The sequence below is a fragment of the Thalassophryne amazonica genome, chromosome 3 (genome assembly GCF_902500255.1).
Source record: "Thalassophryne amazonica chromosome 3, fThaAma1.1, whole genome shotgun sequence".
Taxonomy (NCBI): domain Eukaryota; kingdom Metazoa; phylum Chordata; class Actinopteri; order Batrachoidiformes; family Batrachoididae; genus Thalassophryne; species Thalassophryne amazonica.
In genome coordinates, this window is record NC_047105.1 from 8,201,112 (window position 1) to 8,224,583 (window position 23,472).

At 41.1% G+C, this 23,472-nt stretch overlaps 1 protein-coding gene across 1 annotated transcript in view; it reads right to left on the reverse strand.

Moving 5' to 3' along the window:
- Positions 1-351: 351 nt before the first annotated feature.
- The window catches only part of LOC117507703 (immunoglobulin-like and fibronectin type III domain-containing protein 1), a 30,212-nt gene continuing 7,091 nt past the window's right edge, over positions 352-23,472 (reverse strand). Inside the window, exons 6-16 of the mRNA XM_034167520.1 lie at positions 21,531-21,672; positions 20,231-20,524; positions 17,431-17,607; positions 17,205-17,333; positions 16,647-16,955; positions 6,318-6,403; positions 6,031-6,223; positions 5,404-5,700; positions 2,955-3,281; positions 675-715; positions 352-477 (exon numbers count right to left, since the gene is read on the reverse strand). Of these exons, the coding sequence (XP_034023411.1) occupies positions 352-477; positions 675-715; positions 2,955-3,281; positions 5,404-5,700; positions 6,031-6,223; positions 6,318-6,403; positions 16,647-16,955; positions 17,205-17,333; positions 17,431-17,607; positions 20,231-20,524; positions 21,531-21,672 (2,121 nt within the window). The remainder of the gene's footprint in view (positions 478-674; positions 716-2,954; positions 3,282-5,403; positions 5,701-6,030; positions 6,224-6,317; positions 6,404-16,646; positions 16,956-17,204; positions 17,334-17,430; positions 17,608-20,230; positions 20,525-21,530; positions 21,673-23,472) is intronic.

The window sequence follows — 23,472 nt, forward strand, 5'->3', positions numbered from 1 at the left end:
AACATGAATAAATCTGTAGTTAAGCTTCTGGCAGGGGCGCTGCCAGGGATTTTGGGCCCCATGAAGACATTTTACTGGGCCATGTTAACCCCCCGAAATGTGAATCAGGTGCAAATCATGAATGAACCCCAAACTGTTAATTGCAAAATGTGAATACTGACAAAATATCTCCCAAAACGTGAACGCAGGTCTTGCAAAATGTGAATATCATTCATATTTTATATATATATATTTTTTTTTTATTATTATTATTTTTTTTTTTCAATTTAAGTATTCTATGGATTTCATGAAATTTTGATGGCAAACCCTATCACTGCAAAAAGGATTTTTTTTATTTTTTGGCAGGGGTCACTACAGCCGGTGAGGTGGGGAGGAGATCAGAGCAGCTCTCTCTTTTGGTGTCAAGCGCCTGGCCCCACTGGGTGTGTCCCGCTCCGGGGACAGTGTCAGGTGAGGAGGTTGACTGAGACGGTCCACCTGTCAAATAGGAATGAAGGCGTCAAAGTCCCAGAGGACAGAGTCCTCCCCCTCCAGTAAATGGCTCAATAATCTTAAGAGAAATGCAGTAGAAAACCAAACAACACTAGTTTCTAACCTCAGGAAGGTAAACAACGAGCTACAACCTTATTTTTATCCATATGACCTGCCATCTGAGCTGGAAAAATAATACTGACCTGAACGAGCAGACTGCGGAGAAACGGAAGTGTTGGGATGTCTACAAAGTGCAAAAACAAGACACCAGAAAACTACTCAATAAATTCAGGTGTGGTGTCACCAAATTCACTGATCACATCAGTGGTCCTGCTGCTGTAGTATAACCTGGAGGACCCACTGATGTGTGCAGAAAATTTTGTGTCATTACACCACATAACCACACTGACACTATTGAAAATTTAAACAATAAAAAATGATCCAAAGTTTTTCACCCATTACATTTTTCCAAACTGAGTGCTGTATAACCAGCAGGAGACCATTGATGTGTGATTGAATTTGGTGACACCAGACCGGAATTTCTTGAGTATTTTTCTGGTGCCTTGTTTGTGCACTTTGTAGACGGTCCCTAAGCGTCCGTTTCACAGCCTCGCCACTGCTCAGGCTGCAGTGGTCTCTCTCGCTTGGGCCAAACCACTATTAAGATTTTTAATATTCTGTACGCATCCCCACTAAGGCCTCATCACCAAGAAGCGATCACTACACCTAATGTAGTCCCACAGAAACAAATAACTGCACTGCAAAACAATGCATGACTTGCCGATGTAATAATTTGACAGTGTTTTAAGTCACACGAATGGCAAAAATTTCAACTAAATCATGATTACTTACCCTCTCACTGATGCATGCGTGTGGCTTCGTGCCAAGCTCTTCTCTACCTTCCTGAGGTTAGAAACAGAGCTGGGTGCTTGACACCAGAAGCGAGAGCTGCTCTGATCTCCTCCCCACCTCACTGGCTGTAGTGACCCCCTCCAAAAAAAAAAAATAAATAAATAAATATAATAATAATTTTTGTGGTGATTAGGGTTTGGTATTGATAAGATTTTATCTACCGATGCAATTATCGATTCCCCTTATCGATCTGATTCCTTATCGATACCTCTTGTGAATTTTCTGTGTACTAAAAGTAGACTTTACAGGTTTTCTATGTCAACAACATTTTATTGAGTCTTAAAGTAAATAAATATGAAATTGGTCACTGGATCCTTAAACTCTGGACATAATAAACTCTACATGGTGGATCCTTGATCTCTGGACATAAATAGAAATAAAATCTGTAGTTTTTGCCAAAAGCATTTCCTTTCAGACATTATTGGCATGAATGTCTTTCCATACGTCTGATCTGAGCTTGTGCAGCCGGCTGTGCTGCACGTCAGGATGTAATTCATAAAGAATGCAGGACGTCTCATTTTGGGAGGACAAAGACGTTTTAGTCGATTGTAGTTTATTGTCTGTATCACAGCGTTTGGAAAGAAGTGTCATTTTATTTAAAGTGGCAATTCGTTTTGAAGTTATTAATTCCGACTGGACTCCGTCTCGGCAGACAGCCGCGCAACGTTTGGAGATGTGCCAACGGAACGGAGGATGATTCTCGTTTGTTGACTGCAACAAGACAAGAGTCCCAGTTAGTGACTTTAATCCACAAAAAGGGACTCATGATTAACATATTTAAATGGCTTTGAGAGGAGTTAAGAAGCAGACTTTCTGCTTCTGAAGAGCAGTGAATCAAAGAACCAAGCCAGCGGATCGAAGCATTGCTTCATTGGTTCACGCTTCAAAGTGGAGTTGCGCTGCAGAAACAGTTGATTACAGATCCGTTGCAAGGTCTGTAATCAACGTAAAGAAATGATCATTTTCCCGACAAACACCCTCAAAAACAACGGCCGCTCTGAAGGACCAATAACAGAATCGTTAAGCAAAAAGACTATTGATATTGGTGGATCATTTCTTAACGATACCCAAAAAGAACCAGTTCTCAATACTCAACCCTAGTGGTGATAGGGTTTGTGATCAAGATTTCCTGCAGTAATTGATCCGTAAACTGAAATCCATAAACTACTTAAACTAAAAAAAAACTTATATATATATTATGAATGATAGTCACGTTTTGTGAGACCCGCATTCACATTTTGGGAGATATTTTTGCAATTAACAGTTTGCAGATAATTCACGGTTTGCAATTGATTCATGTTTTGGGGATTAACAGCCACCCCCATATTATTTTGGCAGTATTATAATTGTATTAGGGGCCTCTCTGGGCCCCTAGAATCCTGTTCCTTATTCTCCCCTTTTCGGCAGCCCTGGCTTTTGGAGTCCAGCCGTGTTGCAGGTTTTCTTCATTCTGTGAAGAAACAGTAATAATTTGACATCAGTATTCATATATATCATCTATGGCACATACAGTACACTCAGCGTACGTTCGTGCCATAGTAATGTGAGATTCTTAGTGTCTGTGTTTATACCTCTGATGTTCAACATCATGGAGCACTCGGCTCTCCCCAGTGGGTTGTCTATGGCCACTTTGTATTCTCCATTGTCCTTGGGTCCCACCTTCAGTATCAGCAAGGAGCAGACCCCGCACACATTACTGATGTAGTAGTTGATGTTTGTGTTCAGGCTTATGTTGTTGTGGTACCATGTCACATGAGGAGCTGGATCACCCTTAACAGCACAACTCATGCAGCACTCATAACCTTGTGGCGCTGTACGTCTCTTCAGGGGAACAATAAATGATGGAGCTGATTGGAAGTTAAAGGACCTTTTCTCTGGTATGTTCACTATGAACTTTCCTGAAGTACAAACAACATGGGTTCAGGTATAAACAAGAGTATGCTTGATTTCTAGTCATGGCTTTTGAAAGCTGAGGTCACACAAGGAACTCAAAAAGCAAACTGAATTCACTTTTCACTGCATGATGGCATGTTTACTAGTATGCTTTTGCAAGCCACTGCAGTAACTGTGTAAGTTTAGTGAGTTACTTACCAATGCTCCCACCCTGATAATATGTTAAAAATTTCTTTACATAAACATATTGGGAACACAACTGATATCTTACACTTGACTGAAATCTCTCAGTTTATTGCACTGCTCACTGTGCCAGGAAAGCAGCTTGCGTATCAGTCTTGTGACTGATACAGATTTTTGGGGAGCTGATACTGATATCAGGGAGTAAAAAATATACTACCAATATATCTGTCAATTTATACATAAAAAGGGTAACGGCTCCTAACATTTCATTAACAAACCTTTGAGACAGAGAATTATACTTGAGGCTTGATGTATTACAGTTTAAACATCAAATTTATGATAAATAACTATAAATATAACCAGCTGTCACACTGCCTTCATTCTGATTGGCAGTCAATACCAGTATGTTTGTGAAAGGCTCAAAAAGGCTGATATTATCAGCCAACCGATATACTGGTCTGGCTGTACCTTACAGGATTCCGTGCTGCATCCTAGCTCCGTGAGTACTCATTGAATGCAAGCACGCTTGTTTGCTTGTTTCATTCAGACTCTCACCTGTGGTCATGAGGGTTGGGTCATGACCGAAAGAACTAGATCATGTGTACAACGGCTGAAATGGGCTTCCTCAGAAGGGTGGCTGGTGTCTCACTTAGAGATAAGGTGAGAAGTTCAGCCATCTGTGGGGAGCTCCAAGTAGAGCTGCTGCTCCTACATGATGAGAGGAGCCAGCCGAGGTGGTTCATGCATCTGGTAAGGATGCCCCCTGGGTACTGCCCATTGATTTCTATTTAATCCACTAGATGGCAGATGCAGCCTGTGAGCTGTTGCCAGCAGCCGCCATCTTGCTTAGCGTTATTCTGCATCGTCAGGCATTAAGTTAAATAGAAATCTATAATGTGCCAACTTAAACTTGGGATAAAGTGATCTGAAAATGCTGTATTGTGCAGCGTTAAGTTAAATAAATAAAAAATAAATTGTGGAGTGAGGTTTCATAAGTGAGTATTATATGTAATATAAATGATGTGCGGAAAATGACTCACATTGTTGAATAAAGGTTAGAAAATGATTTCATTTTTGTGTCGCTCTGTATTCTGCAGTGACTCTGATTTTACTGCCTGAATGCTTTGTCATGATAAATATCTCACCATTTGTTTACCGATTCAATTAGAAGTCTCACTTTCAGTTTATCCTTTTTAATTAGCCACAGTTTTTTTCTTCACATCAGGTTTTCCATCCTGAGATATTCTGTAAGATCAAAATCATAGAATGGAAATGCTTTTTCACGACAGTTGCTTTGACATTGTATATTCTACTAATATAAGAATATACACAAATGAGATTAATACTTCCACCGTGGCTGGTGTGGCTGTTTCATTTTATTTGATATTTTCGTGGAGAAGCGCTCCGTAAAAGTGGCGCTGCAGATGGGTTAGCGCAGTCAACAGCCAGCGAATGAGCAGATCTTCGCGGCCCTCCATCTAGTGAATAAATAGAAATCAATTGTGCTGCCATAGGGAGGTGTTCCAGGCACATCCATCTGGGAGGAGACCCCGGGGAAGACCCAGGACTAGCTGGAGAGATGATATCTCCACACTGGCCTGCGAATGCCTCGGGATCCCCCAGTCAGAGGTGGTTAATGTGGCTTGGGAACGGGAAGTTTGGGTCACCTGCTGGAGCTGTTGCCCCCGCGACCCGGTCATGGATAAGCGGTTGAAAATAAGTGAGTGATCAGTGAGTGAATTCATTTTAAGATGAAATTTTGCCCCCTCCAAAAAAACAAAAAACAAACAAAAAAAAAAACAATGTGACAAAACTCTAGTTTTTCCTACATCAGCATGTAGTAAATATACCTCTATGAATAACCAAGCATAGTTAGTGACCAGTTGTAACTAGGTTTGTGTTTCTCATAATTCACAAGGGCTATCAGACAATCCTTCCACAAACCTTTTTCTTTCTGGGTTGTCCATGTAGGGGACTCTGCAGGTGTTGAAAGGCCCATGTCATTCTTAGCGAATACTCTGAATTTATGTTCTCGTCCAGGTACAATGTTGGCGACTGTGAATTTGTTGTTGAAGATGTTGTCTGCCATTGTTCTCCAAATGCATTTGAAGGAGTCGCGCTTTGATATCATGTAATGCAACCTGTCATCCCTCTTCTCATCTGGAGAGGAGGACCAGGACAGAGTCACTGTTTCAGGGATGTTCTGCTGAAGCTCTACTGGACCTGGAGGTTTGGGAACATCTAATACCAAATAAAGAAACACACATTCAGCTCCTGATATAAAATATATGAAAAAATACTCATATGATTGACTTACTTCTGCTGTATTTTTAGGGTAGACATAATAAATTGGAAAAAGTCTGTCCAACATACATTCCTTGTTACTGTTCACGTACATTTTGCACAGCTGCATGTATTTTACACGTTCAATTAATTTTTTTTTTAGATCAGGTTACCCAATCATGCCAGTAATGGTTGATGAATGGTTTTAACCAATGTAAATTATCTTTATTGATGTTATAAATTAAGTCATAAGCAGCCAGTTCGTGGGTTTTACTTGATGAGATTCACCTGTAACTCTTATTTCAATGTCAAAGGTCTCCTGCCCTACAAGGTTCTTGATGGCAATGGTGTAGATACCAGTGTCAGACCACTCAGATATGGGGATTAGCAATTGAGAAGATTTGTCTGAGTTAGTAATTGTTACATGTTTTGGTATTGGAATACCATCTTTGAGCCAAGAGATGTCTGGCATTGGACAAGCCTGTGGAGAAAAAGGGAAAATCTCAGCATAAGAGAATCTTATAATATTTGTACAAATGATATCAGAATCCAAAAGAACATTTCTGGCACAATACCTCAAAGTTGATGTTTAGGCGAACAGTATTTCCAGATCTCACCACCATAAAGGTCTTGATGTTTCGGCCTTTGAACTTTGGTCTTACTGTGAAGGTCAAATGTATAATCATATGTTAAGATTCCATTAGGTTTGCGAGCTTATCATTCACAACTATTTCATGTTAAAAAAAAAATCCACAAATTAATTATTACATTCTGTGTAAACCCTTGAGAAGACAAAATCTTTATTCAACTTGTACTTTTCACCATAATGTTACAGAAACATTTAAAGGCAGTCTGATCAAGTCTATAGTATTGCAGTCAAGGCAGAAATAATTTATATATGCCAGCTATTCTTCAATTTGCTATATTTTATTCTAGCACTTTGTTCTGTGGGTAGAACCATTGTAAAAAAAAAATGCCATGTTACACTCTGCTAATGATCGGAATCCTTTCTATGACCTACCCACAGCAGGGTTTCTCCTACCACTGTATAGGCCCAGTGGAACTAAGCAGGGGGGCACTGTGCCTAAAGATCTCAGAAAGTAAACTATTAAACTGGGAGAATATAGCTGTTTTTGGCAGGTGTGGATTTTTCTCCTTCACTGCTGCAGGCACTCAGAGAAAGCATTAGTTAACTACTTATAACTAGGGATGAAAGTAGTTTTAATTTCTTTCCGGTGTCCTGACGAGATGACCTACCTGCCAAGAGAACATCCACCGTGCAACATTTTCTGCCCGGACTTTAACACCTCCCCCATCGAGTTTACCTACATCTCTTTACCGCGCAACTGTCGGGGCATGGCACAACCCAGGTGGACACAAATGCAAACTCACAGCAGATGCAGTTAGAATTAGGTTTAATTGTTGTAACAGGCAGGGATTCGGTATACAGGTGGTCCAGCAATGAAGCAAAGGTACAGACAGACGGCAGGCTGAGGCTAGGTCGAATAAACAGGCTGAGGTCAAAACACAAGGCATGGTGCGTTTGGAGACAAAGGCAAAAAACGTAGTCGTGGACAGAACTAAGTAAAATACCAGCAGACTGATATGAAGACAAAACAGGACAGGGCGTTAGGGCTGGAAAGTGAAATACATTCAACAATCTGGCAGTGAGCTGTGAGACTGTGAGGGCTTAAATAACTGGTGGCGTAATTAGTGAAACAAGACGCAGGTGTCAGTGAAAGTTCTGGAAGGTGGCATGACTAGTGAACAAAGATATGCATGGTGCAAGATAGTGAAGGCAGGAAAACAGATTGGAGTGATGAAAGAGACAAAGACGTGAGCAGGTGCAAGAGCGGAAGTGGATGAAAACACAGAGCCGAAAGAGTCATAGTGAGAAACAAAGACACAACAGCTAGTGCAGGTGCAATCAAAGAAGATGAGGCAAAAACAGAAACCATGGACAGAATACAATACAATTATAACCAGGACCAGGACAGAGCATGAACATGAAAACTGAAAACAAAACCCGACATTATAGCATAACTGAAATCACAAATGAGATGAGCAAAATAAACAAGTGAAAAACTAATGATCAAAAACATAAACTGGCTGAACAAAACTAGAAACAAAACTGAAAAAGTATGAAAAGTAACAAAGAAACAAAGTGGCAAAGCAAAATCAAACAGAGAATAAACGTAACCGGTGCCTATAGAATAGTGCAGTAGAGAAAACTGTGAGGCCGCGAAAAGTGAACCGCATTATAGCAAGGGACCACTGTACAATAAATATGACAAATATTTTTCTTATTTTATTTTCATTTATATAGTGCCAAATCACAACAGAGTTGCCTCAAGGCACCCCACACAGGCAAGGTCCAACCCTACCAACCCCCGTAAGGAAAAACTCCCTCTGAGGAAGAAACCTCAAGCAGACCAGACTCAAAGGGGTGACCCTTTGCTTGGGCCATGATACAGACACAAATTACAGAGCAATTCACAGAGCAATTCATGGACGAATATACAAGAAATGCTGTTAGAGAACAGGAGGGTCGCCAACACAAATACAACTCCCATCTCTGGATGGAGCTGCATCTTAAACAGACAGAAAAAAAACCAGAATCAGGCATCAGAAAGACAAAATTACTGTATAATTTGCCAGCATTAATCAACAAGAAAAACAGAAGAAATACTAAGGTGATCGCCGGCCACTTGCCCTAAACTTCACTAAAAGACCCAGAATTTAGGTAAAGTTGAGGCCGCAGCCCGCTCCAATTACTAATAACATGAATTAAAAGAGTAAAAAGCGTAAAACAAAGCTGTACCAGTATGCTAGCCATATGAAAGGGAAAAGAAGTGTGTCTTAAGTCTGGACTTGAAAGTCTCCACAGAATGTGACTTTTATTGATGCAGGGAGACCATTCCACAGAACAGGGGCACGATAAGAGAAAGCTCTGTGACCCTCAGACTTATTATTCACCTTAGGGAAACAAAGTAGTCCTGCACCCTGAGAACATAAAGCCCGGGCCGGTACGTAAGGTTTAATTAGGTCAAATAGGTAGGGAGGTGCCAGTCCATGAATAATTTTATAGGTTAGCAGCAGAACCTTAAATAGAACTAAACTAAGACTAAAATAACTTAAAGGACCAAGAGTGAAAGCAAACAATAAAGCAAAACTAAATATGTGGCAAAGAAAAGATACACAGAGAATAAATGAAACAAAACCAATCATAACATGAACATGACAATGATAACAAGACATGACACAGAGGCTCAGAACACGGAAATGGATACAGATCCATACTAATGACAGATGACCCTAAAGGGCCGGATCATGACAGACACTGCGCATGCGCGTGTTCCTGTCACAATGAGCTCACAATATTCTGCTTTAAAGCCAGTGTGTGTACATGCAAGTCTTTACTTTTTTAAAATTGAAAAGACACATTACTGTATTTTTATGTAAAGACAAAACTTACATGGGTTTTCTGCTTTTCTTCAGTAGCTAACCTCAACTTGACGGATGAGGTGCACATGCGCAGTTGCACGGTGGAGCTCATCTTGAAGGGACACGGTGATGGTCGAGATGAGCTCCACTACCAAAGAAAAATCACACAAGTTTTGTCTTTACATAAAAATCCAGTAATAAGTGTCTTTTCGATTTAAAAAAGTAAAGACTTGAATGTACACACTGTCTTTAAGGCAGCATATTGTCATTAGATGACGGGGAACTCAGCTCGATGGGGGAGCTCAACTCGACACACATAACTGTCGATTTGCGCTATGGGGATTTAAATTCAACTGGGCGAAGACGACGAAGAGGAGGAAACGTTGCCAAAAACAGCGGGAGAAGAAGAAAACTAGAAGGGTGGAAATGAGAGTGGGGACTTTGAATGTTGGTAGTATGACTGGTAAAGGGAGAGAGCTGGCTGATATGATGGAGAGGAGAAAGGTAGACATTGTGTGTGCAAGACCAAGTGGAAGGGAAGTAAGAGCAGGAGCATCGGCGGTGGGTACAAGTTGTTATACCATGGTGAGGACAGGAAGAGAAATGGTATTGGGGTCATTTTAAAGGAAGAGTATGTTAAAAGTGTGTTGGAGGTTAAGCGAGTGTCTGACAGGGTGATGAGTGTGAAGTTGGAAACTGAAGGGGTGATGATGAATATCATCAGTGCATATGCCCCACAGGTAGGTTGTGAGATGAAGGAGAAAGAAGATTTCTGGAGTGTGTTAGATGAGGTGGTGGAGAGTGTGCCCAAGCATGAAAGAGTGGTGATAGGAGCAGACTTTTGTGGGCATGTTGGTGAAGGGAACAGAGGTGATGAGGAAGTAATGGGTAGATATGGTATCAAGGATAGGAATGGGGAAGGACAGATGGTAGTTGATTTAGCAAAAAGGATGGAAATGACTGTAGTGAATACCTACTTTAAGAAAAGGGAGGAGCACAGGGTAACGTATAAGAGTGGAGGAAGGTGCACACAAGTGGACTACATTCTTTATAGGAGATGCAAGCTAAAAGAAATCAGAGACTGCAAGGTGGTGGCAGGAGAGAGTGTCACTAGCCAGCATAGGATGGTTATTTGTAGGATGACTTTAGAGGTAAAGAAGAAGAAGAGAGTGAGAGCTCAACAAAGGATCAGATGGTGTAAGCTTAAGGACAAAGACTGTTGTGTGAAATTTAGCGAGCAGATGAGAGAAGTACTGGTTGAAGAAGAAGCAATTTTGGACAACTGGAAAAGTACTGCAGATGTGGTGAGGGAGACAGCTAGGACAGTACTGGGTATGACATCTGGACAGTGGAGGAAGACAAGGAGACTTGGTGGTGGAATGAAGAGGTCCAGGAAAGCATAAGGAGAAAGAGGTTGGCGAAAACATTTTGGGATAGTCGGAGAGATGAAGAAAGTAGACAGGAGTACAAGGAGATGCGGCGTAAGGCGAAAAGAGAAGTGGCAAAAGCAAAGGAAAAGGCATATTGCGAGCTGTACAAGACGTTGAATAGTAAGAAAGGAGAAAAGGACTTGTACCGATTGGCCAGACAAAGGGACAGAGCTGGAAAAGATGTGCAGCAGGTTAGGGTGGTAAAAGATGCACATGGTAATGTGCTGACAAGTGAGGAGTGTGTGCTGAGAAGGTGGAGGGAATATTTTGAAGAGCTGATGAATAAAGAAAATGAGCGAGAGAAAAGGCTGGATGATGTGGTGAGAGTAAACCAGGAAGTACAAGAGATTAGTAAGGAAGAAGTGAGAGCTGCTATGAAGAGGATGAAGAGTGGAAAGGCAGTTGGTCCAGATGACATTCCAGTGGAGGCATGGAAATGTCTAGGAGAGATGACAGTAGAGTTTCTAACCAGATTGTTTAATAAAATCTTGGAAAGTGAGAGGATGCCTGAGGAGTGGAGATGAAGTGTGCTGGTTCCTATTTTCAAGAACAAGGGTGATGTGCAGAGCTGCAGTAACTACAGAGGCATAAAGTTGATCAGCCACAGCATGAAGTTATGGAAAGAGTAGTAGAAGCTAGGCTTAGAAAAGGGGTGAAGATCTGTGAGCAGCAATATGGTTTCATGCCGAGAAAGAGCACTACAGATGCAATGTTTGCTCTGAGAATACTGTTGGAAAAGTACAGAGAAGGACAGAAAGACTTAGAAAAAGCTTATGATAGGGTGCCAAGAGAAGAGCTGTGGTATTGTATGAGGAAGTCTGGAGTGGCAGAGAAGTATGTTAGGGTAGTGCAGGACATGTACAAGAATGTGAGGAAGGTGAAGAAGAGAGTGCAGGCAGGGTGGAGTGGGTGGAGAAAGGTGGCAGGAGTGATTTGTGACCGAAGAATATCAGCAAGAGTGAAGGGGAAGGTTTACAAGACAGTAGTGAGACCAGCTATGTTGTACGGTTTAGAGACAGTGGCACTAACAAAAAGGCAGGAGGCAGAGCTGGAGGTGGCAGAGCTGAAGATGTTGAGATTCTCTTTGGGAGTGACAATAATGAACAAGATTAGGAATTAACATATCAGATGGACAGCTCAGGTGGGACGGTTTGGAGACAAAGTCAGAGAGGCGAGATTGAGATGGTTTGGACATGTGCAGAGGAGGGACCCAGGGTATATAGGGAGAAGGATGCTGAGGATGGAGCCACCAGGCAGGAGGAGAAGAGGGAGGCCAAAGAGGAGGTTCATGGATGTGCTGAGGGAGGACATGCAGGTGGTTGGTGTGACAGAGGAAGATACAGAGGACATGGTGAGATGAAAACGATTGATCTGCTGTGGTGACCCCTAACGGGAACAGCCGAAAGACAAAGAAGAACAAGAAGGATTTAAATTCAACAGGGCACTTCATCTCGACAGAACACTGGTCACAGTCTATATCACTTTTTCGCTTTATATCGTTCATCTCTCCTTGGAAATCCCTTAAAAAATGAGCATTTCAATGTTTTAATACATGTATGGATAAAAAAGAAATTAGAAACAAGTGACATGTCTTGAAATATTTTATTAATTTGACATTTCTCCCTTATCCCCTCCAAAACGCAGCCAAAAGAATGTTCCCAGATAGACTGTCTAATATAACATGTGACAGCATTTAAACCAACCACAAGTATGTTTAGAATCTTATAGGAATCCCTTCTTATTGATCCCACCAACCCTGATCTGTACTGTCACGGGGAGTGTGCGCATTCGCGTAGTGCACATTAAAGTCATGTCAATCATCTTGTTGTATGGCTGGGGGGCCTGGCTGCCTTTTTGTTTCTGTCTTTTGTTTTTCCTTCCAGGTGGCTTGCATTTGGGACTGAGTGGCTGTGTTGCTGAGGTTATCAGGACCTCACCCTGATCACCTGCGGCTCGTCAGGACTCACAGCTGTGGTGCATCTATATGGATTGGAACATGGTGGCATTTAAGACTGGAGTATACAGTGTGTATTTGCCAGAGACTCGACCTTGTGACCACACAGGTGAGATCGTCATCTCGGGAGCCATCTCATCATCAGTGGATGCAGAGAACGTCCAGGGTTTGATGCACAGTCTGTGAAAGAGGAGGGGGTGAGGTCTCACGCTCGTCAGCACACTTCCTGGAGGTACGTTAGATTTTGTGACTAACATTTATACAGTCAGTAAATGTGGTGTCCCTCACACCTTTATTATATTGAGCTGTATGTTAGTCATGTATCGGCTTCCACTGCAGTGGAGTTTTGTGAACTGGATGTTCCATGCCTGCAGGTTGGGAAGCTGATTAGTAATCAAGCCAGGAAGTGTTTGCTGTTTGTACACCTTTAAGTGTTCTCTCTGTGTGTAGAGTGTGGACTCACATAATGGTTCCTTCTTTCACAGACTCGGTTTGTTGCGGCCACCTGGGGGGTGTCGGCGGGGTCCTTGGGTCCGAACAGCTTCTGGCTCCGGACCGTTAGCGCTGCTGGGAGCGCACCACGCCAGACCGCACTTTCTTTTGTTGTTTTTTGTATCACTGTTATGTATTAAATTCAGTTAGCCTTTGTACCATGCTCTGCTTATTTCATACTGGGTCCTTCAAACGCTGGTCGGTTCTCCGAGCTGCGTCCGACACATAACACATCTGACAAAAAATGTCTGAGCTACGTTCTGTGATGTTGGAATAAAAGTTCAAAATACCATGAAAGAGCTTCACATTTTATTTGGGAGATTTTTGGCACCAAACGTCCTCCTGCCAAACTCTGACAGTGAATGTGAGTCAGCTGCTCACATCCAACACGTACAGATCAAAATCGCTGCACGGACACTTCAGAGGTGCTTCAGGACGACTTAGAAACATTTGATGAGGAGAATAACATTTGTTTCAGATGACATGTTGTTAATAGATGTGTTTTTGCTGAAACTGTGGTCCTGACTGGTTTTGAATGTGGGTTTTTGTCAGGCAGCAGCCATCTGTTCTTACCACAGCTATGCACTGCCTTTTAGCGGTAGGTCGTACCAGACCGCAACAGCTTTCTTCACCCAGGCTGCTTATAACGCAGACAGCGTGGTGCCCGTGGAGGTCCACGGTCTATAGATTGGGTAGTGTTTATGAAATGGGAGCTGACATTTTTCAAGGGTGGTAATAAATTATGCAAAGTTTCTATAATGAGTTGGAATGACGTGTGAGTCCAGAATGTTTTTAAGAAGCTTAGACCTCAACACTTTTAGAACAAGAGCTCAACCCTTTTATTTCCTGTTAATTATATAATTTTTGAATGCTAATTTACTGTGTTAATGTATTTATAAACTGTTTAGGTTCTTGTTACCATGTACACACTGTTATTATTATTTAATTTTATTATTACTTCTATTTTATGGGAGGTGATGATCTAGTGGTTAAGCGCTGCGTTGGGCTTCAGACCAGAGGATCCCCGGTTCAAAACCCAGACCAGAAAATCACTAAGGACCCTTGGGCAAGGTCCTTAATCCCCATTTGCTCCCGGTTTGTAGTGAGCGCCTTGCATGGCAGCAGTCTGACATCAGTGTGTGAGTGTGAATGTGTGAATGGGTGAGAGGCATAATTGTAAAGCGCTTTGAGCTTCTGATGCAGATGGAAAAGCGCTACATAAATGCAGCCAATTTACCATTTTGTCATTTGATTTTCAAATCGACCTCAACAGAAATGTGTTTTCACTTCCTTGTGTCATCCATGTGTTTTCAAATCAAATCAAATCAACCTTTATGTCATTTAGCTGTACATACAGTTGTAGTGCAGGCAAAATTAAAGGGTGTTTCTCTCAGCTGATTTAAAGAAAAAACGATTTAAATAAAACACACAGCAATCCCCCTCACCCACGCCACCCCAACCCCTCACATACTCATACATACACACACATATCCCTGAGATGTCAGACTGAAAATGAAATGAAAATGGAATTGTCTGTTAAAGTGTCCAAGTAGCAGCTTGTTGTTAAAGTCAAGTTGAAGTCTAAAGTGCTGTGGTGACAAAATCCTGGTCAGTTGTTCAACAGTCTAGGGGGATTTTTAATGTATTTATAATTATGTACTTAACATTGAATTTACTAAATAAAATCACGCATGCACGCAAGCAAGCACTCACCCTTTTAGTATAAAGATGATTTGCGGCCCCCTGTTGGAATGGCGTGTGAGTACAGAATGTAGTTAGCAATGTCCATTGCTCAGCATTGTTAGCTAATATCCCTAGTTTGTCCAAAAATATTAGTCCTATCAATGTTCTGTTTCGGCAATGTTAAGCATACCAAGTGTCAGCTCTCCCCAGTTTGTCCGTGATTTAAGTTATACGCGTACACACGCATGCACACACGCATCCATGCACACATGCATTCACACGTGCATGCACACACTCGAGTGCAGAGCATTTAGTCTTTTCTGCATTCTGCTACAAGTAGGTGCTTTTAATTTTACACATGCACAAACAGAGACAGTAGCAGAAGACATCAAAAACAATACTGTACATTTTTCAGTCATGGTAGTGACAACACGACCCTTAACTAAACTGATGAAACAATTGAACTACAAAAACACTAATCAGTAACACTAACAACACTGTTAAACTAAGATAAACCACAATAACAACATTTAAAACCCCAAACTCCCATGGTGCATTGCAGCACAATGGCCATTATTTTTCACTGTTGTTAGCAAATATATCTCATTTCTCCAAAATTATTAGTCTTATCAACTTTTCATTTTGCAGCGTTAATCCTTGACAGAAAATATATAAGCTTACCAAACGACAAATGTCAGCTCTTCTCAGTTTATCCATGATCGAAGCCATACACACACACACACTGGCCACTTGGCTATTATAATATAGATTTTCTAGAATATGCTTCATTAGAAAAAAAAAACATTTTAATGTTGAAGAAGCACTTAATTCTGAAAGTGTGACAAGTGATTACAGATCTTTGTTAGTGTTACCAAATGGTTTTGGAGCATTCATACATACAGATGTAAAGTTTGACATGTGTGACAAAGCATGGTAAATGAGAGGGAATTGAAAGTCAAAGGCCAAGCATTTTTTTTTTTTGTACAAGTAATTTTTATGTTTTCCTCACAACCGATTTTGAAACTTATTTGATAGTTTCAAAGTGCTGTGTAATTCGGTGTGTTTGTGGACCTGACCACCACAACAAGATGGGACAGGGAACACTCACAGGTAATGTACATCAGTGGTAGTGTTGAATTGTATAAATGAAAAAAAAAAAAGCCATTTACCGTTTGTTTTGATTCTATGATTCTAGTGGATTATTGTGGGAAACCTTTTTATTTTTTAAATTTCTTATTCATGTTGTGATTTTTATAATGTCCATAATTTTTCATGTTTTTGAGATATATTGTGGATGATTGAATGAATGACAAAACAAACAACAGCAATCAGAGATTTCTGACGTCCCCCAATCTGGATCCAAAATCCAGATCACCTCCAAAATTCAGTGGAGTCTTCGATGCCCTGTTATCTATCTGTGGTGCAAATTTTGTGAGAATCAGTGAAGGAACTTTAATGTAATCCTTCAAAGCCCATATAAAGTGAAACCTTGATGCAGAATCCGGATCCAGATCACCTCCAAAATTTAAGGGAGTCTTCCTTGTCCGTGGTGAAAATTTAGTGAGAATCTGTGAAGTAGTTTTGATGTAATCCTTCAAAGCCTATATAAAGTGAAATTTGATCCAGGATCCAGAACCAGATCACCTCCAAAATGTAATGGATTCTTCCATGGCCTAATATGTATTTGTGGTAAAACTTTTATCAAAATCCATGCAGTAGTTTTGACTTAATCCTGCTAACAGACAGACAAATAAATAAATAAACAAACAGATGATTTCATTACGTCCTTGGCGGACGTAATAAATATGTAAGGGGCAGCCCCTCCAGTGGCCTTAGAATAAAATTTCATGGAACTTTAATCAACATTTGCGTCCTTGGTTTAAAATAAAAAAAATTCTCACCAGGAGGAGGCATGGCAATGACGTAATTATCGAAGCCCTGAGGTTCTCCATCACCTGCGTAATTGGTGGCAATTATTCTCACCCAGTATGTCTCCATTGCCTTCAAGCCAAGTACATTGTAGGAAGTTCCTATAATTGGAGAGGCATTACAGCAAGTCCATTCAGGGCTCTGTATTGGTCTGATCTCCACAAAGTACCCGTGGGCTTCATCCTCTACCCCTTTGACTTCCTTTGGTTTTCTCCAAGCCAGTGAAAAAGTTGTGTAATTTGAAGAGATTAATTTTAGGTCTGTGACTTTGCCTGGGGGTTCTGAAATTACAACGATAGGTTATTAATGCAACATCAGCGTATTTATTTTTACCACATAGCGTTACAATGTTTAATAGCACAACCAAGAGGAAATGCATTTGTGATCAAAACAAGGGAAAAACTCCCTTTTAATATGAAAGTTGGGGGAGGTTGTAATCTGCTTTCACCATTCTAACAATGCAGAGTACAAAAGGCAGACAAAAACATGCAGTAATTAAAAAAGTAACCTAGAAGTACAACTAGGCTTACTCATTGGATCTCTTGCGATCACTGTGTCACATGGAATGCTGGGATCACCAGCACCGGATAGGTTGACGGCAGAAACCCTAAATTCATAAGCTGCCCCCTCAAAAACATCTTTTACTGCATACTTTGTGTCTGTGAAAAGCACAAGGAATAACTGCAGGATTATACACCAATACCGACTGATAATAGCATCACAGATTATTTGTTCAGATGAATATGAGTTGTGTACCTTTTATTGGTCCTCTTTGATTTACAAGGCTCCAGTAATTGGTTCCTTTCTTTTTCCTTTCCAAATTGTATCCCACTATGTTAGTTCCTCCTGTGTCACATGGAGCACTCCATGCCAGATTAATGCAGTCTTTAAAGATACTGACCACTTTAGGTACTGTTGGGGGTCCAGGGTAACCTGTGGGGAATGCATTTCATTTTCTCATTGTTGTATTTAAGACCCTGTTCAGACTAGGTTTGGCAGCCCAGCTTGAGCGGGATTCTGGCCAAATGTGGCTTGAGCTGGATAAGTAGGTTATTGGGGCAGCACGGTGGTTTAGTGGTTAGCACGGTTGCCTCACAGCAAGAAGGTCATGGGATCGATTAATTTAATTTAATTTAATTAGCTTATAATGCGCCAAATCACAGCAAAAGCCGTCTCAAGGCGCCTTACATAAAACAAGTCAACATAAAATTTAATAAATAATTAAAAATGAATTAAAAAAATTCAAATACATCAATAAAAACAGAAGTAAAAGAATAAAACAAATACAAATAAAAACTATTCATAAGAAAGAGAATAAAAATAGGTTTTGAGTCTTGACTTAAAAAATGTTCACGGACATCCGACTGCCTCACGGTCACAGGAAGACTGTTCCACGGGGTGGGTGCACGATACGAAAAGGCTCTTTGACCTGCTGACTTCTTCTTCACTCTGGGAACACAGAGAAGTTCCGCATCCTGCGACCGCAAAGCCCGGGCCGGCATGTAGAGTTCCACCAGATCAGCCAGATAAGATGGCGCCAGTCCATGAACAACCTTATAAGTCAATAACAAAACCTTAAAATCTGCTCTCACAGAGACAGGGAGCCAGTGCAAAGATGCCAAAATGGGTGTGATATGTCCAGACCTTCTGCTACGTGTCAGAAGTCTAGCGGCAGCATTCTGAACCAGCTGAAGACCCCTGATGCTTGACTGTGGTAACCCTGAAAATAGAACATTACAATAATCGAGTCTAGAAGAAACAAAAGCATGAATCAGGATCTCAGCATCAGCCATGGACAGGATGGGGCAGATCCTCGCTACATTTCTCAAATAAAAAAAGCAGTCCTAATAGCATCCCTGATGTGGAGGTCAAAAGACAACATGGGATCAAAAATTACCCCAAGGTTCCTCATTTTGTCCGTATGATGTATGACACACCAACCCAGGCTGAGCGCCAGCTGGTCAAACTGATGCCGATGTCTTGCTGGACCAAGAACCATCATTTCAGTCTTATCAAAGTTTAAAAGTATGAAGTTAGACATCCAACTTCTCACTGATAGAAGACAGTCCTCCAGGAATTTTATGGGAGTGAGATTTCCCACAGTTATCGGCATGTACAACTGAGTATCATCAGCATAACAATGAAAGGCAATCCCAAAACTCTGCAGTATACGCCCAAGGGGTGCCACATACAGGGAGAAAAGCAAGGGGCCTAAAACAGATCCCTGTGGAACCCCAAATCTCATGTCAGCAAGGTCAGAGTTAGTACCATTATACAAGACACGATTCCTGGCCTTTCTGTGTGGGGTTTGCATGTTCTCCTCATGTTTGTGTGGGCTGCCTCTGGGCGTTCAGGTTCCCTCCCACAATCAAAAAATGGTCTCCTCCTTTCTCTGTCCCTAACCAGGGCAGAGAAAGGACTACATCTACAGTAGGACTACATCTGGAGTAGGTCCCTGAGTGCTGGACTGTGGCTGCCCACTGCTCCTAGTGGTTACATTGTGTCTAACTGTAATTAGGATGGTTAAATACAGAGGACAAGATTCATTGTATGTATATATGTGCAATGACAATAAAGGCTTTATTCTATTCCATTTCTGAATCTGAACAGTGCAAATCTGATGTAAGCTGAATTGTTTTTTTAGCGGGATTCGCCGAGGTCTGAATGCAATTGTGGCTAGAATCTGCCTAACTCAGGGATCATAAGGTCAGTGCAGCTGCAATGATGAGGACAGCAAACAACCTTCTTTCTCTGTGGCAACTTCTTGCCAAGAAAAGTCCCTGGGTTTGTTGCCTTCCATATGTGACACAGATCCAGATCACACCCCTGCGCTGTCATGCCCAAATCCAAACCCATAAGCTCCCGCACTTCCAGATGCATCTCTTTCGGCTTGAGCCAGATTGAGTTTGGACGCGTGTGCAGGATGAGCCAGATTTGGAAAAGCAGGTCTGAACGTCCGGCTAGAAAGCAAACCAGCTCGAGCTGGATTGCCAACCCCAGTCTGAACATATCTCGCACTGTTGTTACTGTTATCATTCTTAGTAACTCATTAAACGTGTATTTTCCAGTGGAAAATCACTGAGGTGACCAGATATTGCTCTTAAACTGTTTGGAAGAGGACATCCTGGTAGTTTGAGCATGTTTGCCTGAAAACGTACGCAATACACCAGCTGGTATGTCATCTGTCTGCATGTATTCACTGATGCCTTCTGCATTCTTCACTTTGATCCGGTAGCAGTATCTCCTTCCAGGATCTACATCTGTGTCTTTATAACTTGGATTACTACCAGGGATCTCGCCAAGATTTGTCCATCTATTGCGGCCCACTTGTTGGCGTTCTATGATGTAGCTTATGATTGGGCATCCACCATTATCTTTTGGTGGCTTCCATTTGAACTCAACAGATGTTACAGCACTTTCCATAATGTCCACTGGTCCTTGAGGTGGTGTGGGTTTGTCTGTTGGGAAAAAAAACAAAACACATTACACTAAGGTCAAAAGTACATTCATTCATTCTTGTATAATATATCTTACAACCTTTTTCATGTCAACTCACCCAATACAATAAGCTTGGACGTTGCCTCTACTGTACCATATTTATTTTTTATTTTAATTTTGACCTCTCCGCTGTCTTTCCTTTGGCACTTACTAAGGCATAGTTTGCTCCCAGTAGCTGTTGTTTCCATCTTCACATTGAGTCCAGGTAAAAGCTCAGTGTCATCCTTGTACCACTGCACAGTCATTGGGGCACCACCTGAGAGTGGCAGCTTCCATTCAGCATTTTCACCTGCTTTTATTACAACAGGATTTGTGAATTTTCCGAGAGCTTCTGGGTCAATTTTTGGTGGATCTTCAATGTTGAAAAGGGAAAAAAACCCCCCCCACAAAAAACAGAATTTCTTTTAAATCGTTTCCTATTAATAAAAATTGTAAAAGTTGTAAAATGATGCCATAACAACTTGACAATTTTGCTTTCGCTATTTGTCTGCTTAATGATGCTTCTTCATTTTGTATACCCACTTATTCCATTTAAGGATCATGGAGTGTCGGTGTGGGGTGCTCGAACCTCTCACAGTGGTGATATTAGAGAAGCCTGAATCATTGACTGGACTGGGATGTTTGACACGAGGACGTTTACCTCACGTCAAGCATCTCAGTCCACCTGGACAAGTCAGAGCCTTCACAGAAACAGTGGTGATTGGTTGAGAGGCGGGTACATCCTAGACAAGCTGCCAGCCCATCCCAGAGCCAACACATATAGACAAACAAATACATATATATATACACACACACACACACACCCATGGTCAATTTAAAGTTCCCAATCCACCTAACCTGCTTGTCTTTGGAAGTGGGAGGAAGCCGGAGCACCCGAAGGGAATGAAATATGTATGTGATAATTGGAAAAATCTATGAATGTCAGCGTCACATTTCCTTCAACTTAAACATACAATGTCCTTCTCTGATCTAGTATTTTGATAATTTAGGAGTTAAGGCTCAGGACTCAAGACTTTGGTTCTTGGTGGAACTTTTATTTTTATTTTATTTTTTTGATTTCATACAACATAAACCAAGCGCTTTGCCAGTTCATGACAAATGTGTCCTTTTTCCTGCAATACATTATACAACAACCTTCATTTTCTTATTTTGTGATGTTTGTTTTCAAAGAACACAAACATTCTCATTTCCCCATTTATGCAAAATTTGTCATTTTATAACACAGACATGAGAACAAACGTAAGGTGTAATTATGGTTTACAGTTGCTTATTACTGCAAAATATGGTAAATATGGTTAGGTGCTGGGCTGTTTCCGTCAATGTATGGTTAATCATGACATAATAATTTTAATTCTTACCTTGAATGTTAAGGGTCGCTTCTGATTTCCGTCCTTCAGCCTCAAAGCGGTAGACACCTGTATCATCCATTTTAAAGCAGTCGATAACCAGCTTGTGACAGGACCCATCTTTGATAATTGTTACTCCGTCGTCATTCGTGAGCTAGTCAGAAAAAGGGGGAAGTGTCAGTTTAGATTTGAGATTTCAGGATAAAAAAAACCAAAAAACAAACAAACGATAGAACCTGCAAGCTAACCATTTGCAAAGTCAGTGACTGACCAATATGTGATTAGGTAATGGGCATGCATTGTGAAACAATAGCATGTGAACGCTGTGGACAGTCCATGTCAGGATACCACATATATCATATTCAGGTCATCCACAACCAGATGGTCATGAATTTTGCAAAGAGGGTGACTTTTTACCTTTATCGTATGTTGAGCAACTTATGTACAATGTCAGGAATTTTCCTAAACCAGGAAATAGGGGCACTGTGCCCCCTTCTTTTGGCTGCATGCCCCCTTGCAGAAATGTGATTCTTATTTAAGCATTATTGCTAGCATGCAGCCTTCTGTAAATACATAACATTGATGCCCATAAATAGCAATGCTGTTCATAATAAACAGTGCATTTTTTTCCAAAATACTAAAAATGTGGCAAAATGACAGTAAGAATATGTAAATGTCCTATTTCACACAGCTCCCATGCTCTGTTGTCTGGCCGGTAGCCAGGGGGGTTCAGACGAACAGCCCCCTTCGCCCAGTTTTGCTACGATTTTTGCACTGGTGCCTGTTCGGGGTCTCTACCGTATCACAGTATTATCGAGGTACCAGTAGAACACATTTGGTTCGTGTACCTGTAATCAATCCCTGTGTTTACTTCAGCGTTTGATGCTGTGAGCTGTCAGTCCGCTGTTTAGTGTAGCTGGTCTGAGTTGAAAAAAGAGTTCTGTGTCTCAAAGCGTGAAGACACAGAGCAAAGAGCAGAGTTTACAAACATAATTTTGATTTTTTTAAATTTCTTTCAAACTCTGTGTGTGTCCTTGCTGTGGTTAAATAAAAACACAGCTGCAGACGCATAATGCATTACAACCAATACTAATGCTTTTTTTCAAATATGCCTAAAGTCTCTTTCTGAGGACATTGTGAAGTAAAAAGCACAGATAAAACCTTCTTACTTCTCAATTAGGTCATGCTTTCCACATAAATACACAACTTCATTCTACCTAGAGACTGCAAACTAGGGGAGAATCCAGACGAACGAGGGTGTTGTGGGGGGTGTGCCACTTAACACCCTGTTTCCGCCTGTTTCCAATTAAAGGTCCATTTTTGAAGACATTTTTTTCATACTAATAGAATACTACTACTAGTTATAATAATAATATTTTTAACTAGAAGCACTGAGAGAGCGCAAACCTCACCAAGGCCATAGGGTCACTGATGTCACATGGAATACACTTTGGCAAAGAGACTTATTCCACGTCGTTTCACGCATCTACCGTCATTTTTCAGATTCACTGGTCAAATCGTTAGATCTTAAGCAAATGTATTTATAAAGACAAACTGCATGAACTACACAAGTTTTTTTTTTCTAATAAGTTTATTCAATGACGAGAAACAAATGCTAAATTATTGTTGTGTCGTAACTTAATTTTTGTTCAGCCTTTGTGACCCGTCTTCACGAAGTGTTAAGCCTGGTTCACACGACAGGATTTTAAAATTATCTGTAGGTTTCCAAAACCTGAGAGACCACACACGTGAAGATAAAAAATCATGGATCTAACAGGTTTGGTCGTACAGTGTGTGGTGTGCAGCCACACGGTGAGGACAACAACACCACACACGAACAGATTTCACGCACGAACATTTACAGTTCAGACAGGAAATCTCGCAAAATCTCTCGAGATTAAACGTGACTTCAGAGTAAACAAACGGAGGTACTTTGTGGACTATTTACAACAGA